The 9679-nt window shown below is 43.5% G+C and overlaps 1 protein-coding gene across 1 annotated transcript in view; it reads left to right on the top strand.

The window, feature by feature from the left end:
• Positions 1-414: 414 nt before the first annotated feature.
• Positions 415-9679, top strand: part of LOC145414848 (PDF receptor-like) — a 180560-nt gene continuing 171295 nt past the window's right edge. Inside the window, exon 1 of the mRNA XM_080284270.1 lies at positions 415-478. Coding sequence (XP_080140396.1) covers positions 415-478 — 64 coding nt within the window. The remainder of the gene's footprint in view (positions 479-9679) is intronic.

Raw genomic sequence — 9679 nt, 5'->3', positions numbered from 1 at the left:
TTCTTTCCTCTCTACCCCCGTCCTTCACATTTTCAGTTCTTCCTCTCATCCTTAAACCATTCCCCTTTCCATTTCTTTTCTTCTTACATTATCTGCTTCTTCTAGTCTCCTTCCATCCATCTTTTCAGTTTCTCTTCTACTTTTTCATCCTTCCTTTTAAAGTAATTCTTCCCATCTTCATTCCTTCCTTCCTCTTTCCTCGCGTTTCCCTTCCTTCTCTATTCCTTTGTTCCTCGCATTCTTCCCTCTTTCTCTTCTCTCATCCTTTCCTCCCACTTTTCGTTGTCCTTCCATCTTTCCTCTTTTGTTTCCTCTACTCATTTCCTCCCCTGTCACCCATTTTCCCTCTTTCTTCAGTCCCTCTTTCATCCCCTTTCCCCCCTCCTTCCCCTCATCCTCCCCCCTTTGAGAGTTATGCGGGCGTGGGAGTTCTCTAGCCTGGAGCAGTGTGTTACCTACTACCAGGACCAGATTCAAGGTGAGTTACCCCTTCTGTTCTGCTTGGTACCACTTAATTGGGTAGACTTTTGCTCGATCTCCTTCTCTCAGTTTTTTCTTGCTGTGTGGACCCTACTTCACCCCATCCTTTGGTGGGAAAAGAGGTTTAGATTCTGCCGCTGTTGATGCCGGTGACGATGATGACGATGATGATAGACTGAAAAATAATGCATGAAGTTTATTTACATAGGTATACAGACAAAGCATGACCGTTCTGTTCTCTCTCTCTCTCTCTCTCTCTCTCTCTCTCTCTCTCTCTCTCTCTCTCAGCGTCATGACCGTGGGAGGGCAAACTGAATCAGCATAATAATCATACATCTTCCGCAGCATGTGGAAGGGTGTGTGCAGGGCGATTTGGCTTCCTATATACTTAGTTGCTTATATTATAGGAAATGCTTGGGTTAATTATACTCTACTGGTGTTGCTATAGGTCCCCCACCCCCCAAACCTCTCTATCTCCCTCACAGTCCCCTCCCCTTATGTAATCCCCATTCCGTTTACCCCATGACACCCACACAGCTCCATCCCATGTATCCCACCCCATGCACCCCCTCCATAAACCCTCCCTACCCCCAACACTTCCCCACTCTCCTTACCTCCACCCTCTTTCTTGGAACGGCCTTTGTGCAACGTTATATAACTCTTAGATGCATAATTTACTCCTCTTTGTGTACTACTTCTATTTTTAGGGTAGTACAGAGCAGTGGTTCTTAATGTGGGCCATATGGACCCCCAGGAAGCCATGCTATATTTTCTTGGGGCCACATGGATAAAATGGAACACACTGGTCCACAACAAGCTTTGAGGGGCCACCCAAACTTAACTACCAGACGTATGATCAATTTTTCATAATTCTCACATTTTATTCTCTATGCTAATTTCTATTTATCTATCTATTGCCAGACACCACAATCCCGCAAAGGGTGGCCATTTGACACTGAGTTAGTTGTTTTACGGGGAGGGGCACCAACCCTCCACCAACCCATTTGTTGACACGTACGGAGCTCGTATGGTTTGGTTATATGGTTACCACCTAGCGTTGTAAATGGTTTCTTGGCTTACAGGAAACCATTTGGCTTGTCACTCAATTTTCATAATTCTCACATTTTATTCTCTATGCTAATTTCAGCCGTTTAAATATTGAAAATTACTGTAATTTACATTACACCTAAATCTGAAAAAAACAGTTTCTGTGAAATAAAATTATATATCCTTTACCTACGAGAAACAAACTGTAATATTATAAACGCCTTGAGATGGCAAAGCATGGCAACTCAGACACATTCAAGAGACGTTAGGCTAATCAGTAAATTGCCTCCAATTTCGAACACTTCATGAGCATTTGATTATTATTTTCTCCCATCACAAGGTATGATCTGAGTGTTTGATGGACATTTCAACATTGTTTCTCCAACTAACAGTGGCTATGAGGGAGGTCACAGACGTAAATGAGGCTCAGAAGGGGCCATGAGAAGAAAAAAAAAAAAAGTTGAGAACACTCCTGGTACGAAGGAAAGTTCCAGACCCATTCACCACGATGACGTCCATTATTTCTTATTCTGGCCTTTTCATGCTTTTTCCTTGTATTATAAACCTGTGCAGGCGGTGAGATTCCTGAACTGAGTGAAACAGTCTGGTGTCAGCAGAATCATATGCGAAATCATCAGTTCAAAGCCTAAGAGTAAAAACAAGATAACTAAAACCCAATCTTGAAACTTCCTTTTAAAAATTTATTCCTGTTCCCTCCACACGATTTTATTCAGCTCGAGGGAGGCGATTCGAACAGGAGGGGTCAGATATAGTCTTAATTAAAACCATTCAGTCTTAATTAAAACCATTCAGTATTAAATGAACTGGTTGAAAACAAAAATCGTCTGGTCGTTCCTAGCTGGTAAAAAAAAAAAAAAAAGTCTTACGGCTGAAGAGGCACTGCTAAGTTGGATTTCTCGGAGTGGAATAAAGATGTCTGATGTTAGTCGGAGTAAAAAAAAAAAAAAATGTAGTTGGTAGCCAAAGAGGGGAAGGGACCGGACGGGGGAAGGGGAGAAGGAACGAGAAAGGAGAGAAGAATGTAGGGAAGGGGGCGGGGAGGGACAGCTGATCAGGGAGGAGGAAGGAGGGGAAGAGGCTGTTGGGGGATAGGGAGAGGGGAATGTAGGGATAGAGGTGGGTAGGAAGCAGTGTGGGTGAGGAGGGGGAAGGGGGATGAGAGGATGGTCGGGGCGGGGAAGGGGGAGGAGAGGGTGTACGGGAATGAAGGAGGGCTGTGGGAGGATGAAAGAGAAGGGACGCGGGGGAGGAGGGGGAAGAGAGAGAGGGGAGAAGGTCAAACACAACGAGTCCTTTATTGGGTTCTTCGAAATAAGGTGACGTAATTTCCCAAGGGGCCTGACACTGTGACCCGCAATGGCTCTGTGTGGCTCTATATCAGTCACGGGCTGTCACTTTAGCTCTACATGGTGTTTTTACTCTCTCTCTCTCTCTCTCTCGTGTGTGTGTGTGTGTGTGTGTGTGTGTGTGTGTGTGTGTGCGCGCGCGCATAAAGCGGCTGGATTTGGACATAACACCCGCCGGATCTGGACATAATAGCACTTGGATAAGGACATAAGTGGCTGAATTTGGACATAATAGTGGATGAAGTTGGACATAACACAGGTGGATTTGGACATAACATCAGGTGGATTAGGACAAAACAGGGCTGGCTTTGGACACAGGAGGCTGGCTTTGGTGTCAGAACAACAAAATGGTGTAAAAACAGAGAGGTGGCTTTGCGCTGCGTATGCCTTATTAACTTTACTCCAGTGAGCTTACCTGAGGCGAAGAAAGTCAGGTGTTTTCAGGTGAGGTGATAATTAGCACGTTAAGATGTAAATCCGGAATAATCTGAAAGTTATATAATTTACGTCACGTCATTCTTGATCTGACGTCCTAATTCATCCATCCATTCATCCATTCGTCCGTCCACTCATCCTTCCTTGGTTAACATATGATTCCACTAATTCTCGTCTAATCACCCGTCCACTACTCCACTTCATTGCCCATCATTCCCTCATTAACGAGTACTCATCCATCCAATCATCCCTCCCTCCCTCCTTCTATCCAGTCATCTATCCTTACTGTCAACATATAATCGCTCACTCCTCTCTGATCATCCGCCCTTTCATCCATCCATCCATCCATCCATTCATCTATCTATCCATCAATCCATCCATCCATCCTTCCTTTATCAACACACAATTCTTCTCATTTCTCTTTAAACATCCATCCATCCATCCATCCATCCTTCCCTTATCAACACACAACTCTTCTCATTTCTCTTTAAACATCCATCCATCCCCTCCCTCCCCTGCAAGTAAGAAGGAATGTTGCCTCCCTTGCATTATTTTACAGATATTTTTTTGGCAAATGCTCAGACGAAGTTGCGTCCATGGTGCCACCTCTCCATGCCTTCCCTCGTGCTACACGGGCATCTGGTAGCGCTCATGACTGGAATGTCACTCAGCCATATTGCAGAACTTCTGCCGATCAGAATTCTTTCATTCCCCGAACTGCATCTCTCTGGAACTCGCTTCCCCAGAGTTGTTTCCCTCCAAATTTCAACCCACAACTGTTCAAGTCTAACTGTTACAGATATTTTATGAACAGAGGACACCAGCAATCTGGTGTATGGATTATTTTTTTTTACTCATTTGTTTTTCCTTCCTCCGTTCTGTTATTTATAAAAAAAAAAAAAAAATCCATCCGTCCATCCAGCCTTCCCTTATCAACACACAACTCTTCTCATTTCTCTTTAAACATCCATTCATCCATCCATCCATCCACCCGTCCATCCATCTTTCCTTTATCAACACACAATTCTCCTCATTTCTCTTTAAACATCCATCCATCTATCCATCCTTCCTTTCTTTATCAACACATACTTCTTTTCATTCCTTTCTGATCACCCGTCGGCCATCTCATTCACTTAATTGCCTGTCATCACCTCATTAACCACGCTCCCAGGCCTAACGGGGGGGGGGGGAGAGGGGAGGAAAGTGGGGTGGAGGGATGGAGGAAGAATGGAGGGAAAAGAAGGAGGGGGGAGATAGATGGAAAGACGATGAGATGGAAAGCCAAAGGAAGGAGGAAATACAGTGAAAAAATGATGGAATGGGAGGAGAGAATGGAGGAAAGAATGGAGAGGAAAAGTAGAGGAGGAGGAGGAGGGAGGGAGCTGGAATGAAAGGGTGGAATGGAGGAATGAATAGGGAAATGGAGAGGTAGCGGAGGAAAGAGGAGAGGAGATGGACAGGACCTAATGGAATGGAAAGAAAGGATGGAGGAAAGAACAAAGAGAATGGAGAGACGCATGGAAATGATGAAGGAACGAGGGAAGAAAAGAGGGGAGGAAATAGGAGAGGGAGGGAAAGAATGGAGGGGAAGGACAGAGGAAAGTGAAGGGAGAAGAAAGAATGTGGGAGAGTGCTGGAGGGACAGGGTGAGAGAATGAAGGAAAGAATGCAATAATACAGTATAATTATGAGAGAGAGAGAGAGAGAGAGAGAGAGAGAGAGAGAGAGAGAGAGAGAGAGAGAGAGAGAGAGAGAGGCTAGGGTCATTCTTGTTAACTCCTTTTATGGCTGGGTGGGAGCCAAGTTGTTACTGGGTGAGGGAAGGAAGTGGGGATGATAGAGGAAAGAGGGAGGGAGGGAGGGGAAGGAGGAAAGGACACAGGAAGGGAGGGAAGGAAACAGGAAGGAAGGGAAGAAAGGAGAGGTGATGGAAGAAAGAGGGAGGGAGCGGATGGAGGGAAAGAGGTAAGAAAGATGGAGGAAAGAAGGATGGAAGGGATGGAGGGAAGGTGGGGGAGGGGAAATGGAGGAAAGAAGCAAAGATGGAAATAAGGGGAGGAGGTGGGAAGGAGGGAAGGAGGTAGGATGGAGGGAGGGAAAAGAGAGGAAGAATGGAGGATAAGGAGAAGGAGGGAAATGAAGGAAGGAAGGACAGGAGTGAAACAGGAAGAAAGGATGAAGGAAAGATGAGGAAAGGGAGCAAGGGAAAAGAGGAAGAAAAGATGGGACGGGAGTGAAGGTGGTAGGGAGGATGGAGGAATGAGGGAGAGATGGAGAAGAGTGCAGAAGACAGGAAGGATGGGGAGGAGGAAGGAAGGATGGAGAAAAGAGGTAGGGAGTGAAGGAGCGAAGTAGACAAGAAGGAAAGAAAGGAGGTGAAATTACTGGAGGGAAGAGGGGGGGAGGGAGGGAAAGGAGGGAGGGAGGCAGGGAGGAAGGAAGGGGAGAGGAACACATGAAGGACGGTAGGAGGGAAACAGGGAGAAAGGAATTAAGAAAGGAAGGAGGGGGTGAGTGAGGGAAGGAGGAAAGGGAAGGAGGGCGGCAATAAGGAAATACGAGAGGAAGGGAGGCAGGAAGGAAGGAGGAACTGATGGATGATTAGAGGGACGGAGGCAGGAGAGATGACGGGAATGAAGGACAAGGGAAGGAAGGGAGACAGAGAGAGGGGAGAAGTTGGAAGATAAATGATGGACGAAGAAAGAGATAAAAGGAAATAGAGAAAGGCAAAAAAGAAGGGAAAAAAGAGAGACAGAAGCAAGAGTAAGAGGAGAAGGAAAAAAAAAACAGTGGGAAGAAAGAAAGCAGGAAAGTAGGAAATGAGGTCACAGAGAAAACAGTGACATCGCGCTTCAACTATGACCTCCACCTTTAACCCTGACCTCTAATCGACCTGAATAAACATAAAAATAACTTCTTCCTTGACCCACAATTTATCTGCTAACTGTTATCCAAATCACATCTGGCATTCATGGAAAAATTTTAACATACATACATACATATATACATTCATACATACATACACACATACAAAGAAACTGACTCGGTGCGTAGCCTGCAATATCGATAAAGGTAGAACGCAAGACGAAGAGATGTAGGACAGAAGGAAGAAAGACGGAGAGAGAGAGAGAGAGAGAGAGAGAGAGAGAGAGAGAGAGAGAGTCATACATTGTGGTCGGGTGGGGCGAGGAAAGGACACACAATTTTGGTATGTGGGTACAATTTCTTCACACGATTTCATCAGGTATGGACCAACTCGAAAGACTGTAAAGAAATTAGTGACTCTGGTCGATATATTTTTCCCCTTTCAATTATTTTTGCATATATAACCGCGTAAAAAAAAAATGGAATTAGTGGCTGACTGAACACTCATTTAATCCCCGTTATTTTTTTTTTTAATTTAACAGCGTAAAAAAAGACTGACCGGCAAGCTTTACAAGTTCCATTAATTTTCCCCTTAACCCCTTCAGTACGACGGATCTCTTTTATATACCGTAATCGTCTGACTTTAGCAACAAATTAAAACAGCGACACGTTAATGAAGGAGGCAGAAGGTTAAATCTGGGCACTTTATTCATATCAACATTATTTATTATTTCACGGTAGGTAGAAAGTGTAGCAGTCAAACGATTAATAATACCTGTTCCAGTGATAAGACAAAAAAATGAAAAAAAAAAAAAAAAGAAAATGAAAACCGGGTGAAGAAACAGCCCATATATCTTGCCCCTCCCCACTTAAAAAAAAAAAAAAAAGTTCAGAAAGGTAACTGATTTTAAAACAATTCAGGGTTATTAGCAGTGAAACGACTAATAATTGTTCCAATACTAAGAAAATGACAACAGGGTGAAGAATCAACTCGTATCTCTATTCTTTTTTTCCTCCCAACCAAAAGAGAAAAAAGAAATGCTCTGAAAGGCAACTGATCCTAAAATATTTCCTGAATCAGCCCTGATCTCGAAAATTACAATGGATGTGGATGATGACTGCCAGGGATGTGGCCAGAATTTATATAACCCAGAACGCTGACCTGCCACAACGCTTTTCGACCCCTCCCTGCAGTGACCTCCTTTCACCTGCGTAATCACATCATCCTGCGTGAGGTGGAGTAAACGCAGGAAGCTCTGAATTCTGGACCAAACTTCTAATCGAGATAACTTTTAGACTTTTTCTTGCCTCTCTCTCTCTCTGAAGCTGAATTAAATCGTGTCGAGGTAGCAAGAATAAATAAATAAGGGGAAGATGTCGAGGAAATGAATGTGTTAAAGAACTGAAGCAAAATATTAATACAGCATCATCGTTGGCTCGTCCACCCCCCAAAGGGAAGGAAGGGGGCCTGCCACAGCGACCCCCTCCGCCGATAATCAATACCTAACATATACGCTGCCAGAGCATCCGCATTTCAGGCACTACTTCATTATTTGCATTCACATTTCAGCCACCATTTCCTTATTTGCATTCACGTTTCAGGCACCATTAATTTTGTATTCACATTTCAGGCACCATTTCCTTATTTGCATTCACATTTCAGGCACCATTTCATTATTTGCATTCACGTTTCAGGCACCATTTCATTATTTGCATTCACGTTTCAGGCACCATTTCATTATTTGCATTCACGTTTCAGGCACTATTAATTTTGTATTCACACTTCAGTCACTATTGATTTTGCCTTCACGTTTCAGGCACCATTTCCTTATTTGCATTCACGTATCAGGCACCAGACAACCACATTTCAGACACTACTTCATTGTCTGACTCGCGTTATCATTTTCGGTGATGCAGTAAATTGGGATCCTATTTACCTGTGCTGCCCAGGTGAGGTTAGGAAGGAAACAGGGTTGTGAAATGTGAAGCTATGAGTTTTTTTTGGATTCATCTTATATTCTTCGTTTTCTGTATTAAAAAAAAAAAATCTTTCGACCATAATCTTAGCATAATTTACAGGCTCGATATCGTATTTTTTTTTTTTCAATACTGTTACTTAATCAACTTGAAATTGATAGGTGTTGCAAAGGTGATCTTAAATTTGGCGACGGCTGTAGGTTATCGCCGGGGATATGAAGACCCGATTCCCATAAACCCCGACTCCTGACCCGCCACATTTTTTTTTTTTTTTTTTTATAGATGCAGTGGTGCCATTTTTCTAGTTATTCTTTCATCTGAATCACCGGGGACGCCTTTATATATATATATATATATATATATATATATATATATATATATATATATATATATATATATATATATATATATATATTTTTTTATTCCGTGATGTGACTGAGCTAAAGGGAAAACTCTTGCAGTAGAAGGGTGAATGAAGAACATACATAATCCTTCCATGTCAAAAAAATCTCCAAAACTGAAAAAAATAAATCGACAGGAGAAAGCAAAAAGAACCCCCCTCCCACAAAAAAAAAAAAAAAATGAATAAATAAAAATATATGAAGGTAAAAAGGGGTAAGAGTATTTGAGAGTGCTTGAAAAATTTGCTGACTATTTTTGCCGACACCGGGGAAACTGAAATCCTGCTAACACGGAAAACTCCCGACCCGCACAAGAGTCTGAAGTAAGGTTTTGGCCGCCACGTCGTCCCTCCACTGACGCCATCCTCCCGCCGCGCCTTAGCCGCCCCCGTTTTCTGTGAGTGGGTCAAGGGCGAGGCGAGGTGGAGGAGAGGGGGGGGGGGTCACTCTGGTAAACTAGGTGGCACTGACCTTGACTCTTGCGGGCTCTCACCTTTAGTTGCAAAAATATCTCTCCCTCCCTCCTCTTCCTCCACCTCCTTCTCTGCAGTCTTAGCCCCTTCATTACCTTTATGGTCTTTTTCTTGTTTCATACTCAATACCACAGGACGATTTAAGCGACGCCGATGGCCAAACTGTTGTGTTCAAGTAAGTTTCTATGTATTCATGTATGTATTAACGAGTATGGATTGTTGAATGCCAGTAACTTCTCTCATTAACGCCTGATCCACCTGGCATCAAAACTGTTCGTATAGGTAAGCGTACGCTAAGTGGGTCTGGAAGACGTGATACGAGTTTAGTGCAGATCGATCAAAAGTCAAGATCATTGGTCAGGGTTAAAGTCTGCATGCGGCATTGGCGTGCTCTCTGACCACTCTCCAGTTAAACTTTTTTGGAGAAAATTATGCTTAGAAAACTCTTCGTTAATTCTTTCAGTTTCAGGACACCTTTTTACACCCTAGGACAACTTTTTACACCCTAGGATGCGTAGCGTGGCGGGTGTAATGTTTCTGATAATCAGCCAAAGGTCAAGGTCACGAAGCAAGGTCGACCCTATACCTCAAACAGTTTTGATTCGATTCTGACCAAACATGGTGAAAGGGTTGA

The sequence above is a fragment of the Coenobita brevimanus genome, chromosome 101 (assembly GCF_032717465.1).
Source record: "Coenobita brevimanus isolate Jiangsu-jjx chromosome 101, ASM3271746v2, whole genome shotgun sequence".
Lineage (NCBI taxonomy): Eukaryota > Metazoa > Arthropoda > Malacostraca > Decapoda > Coenobitidae > Coenobita > Coenobita brevimanus.
Note: the sequence above shows the minus strand (reverse complement) of the source record. Positions and strands in the feature narration are given on the sequence as shown.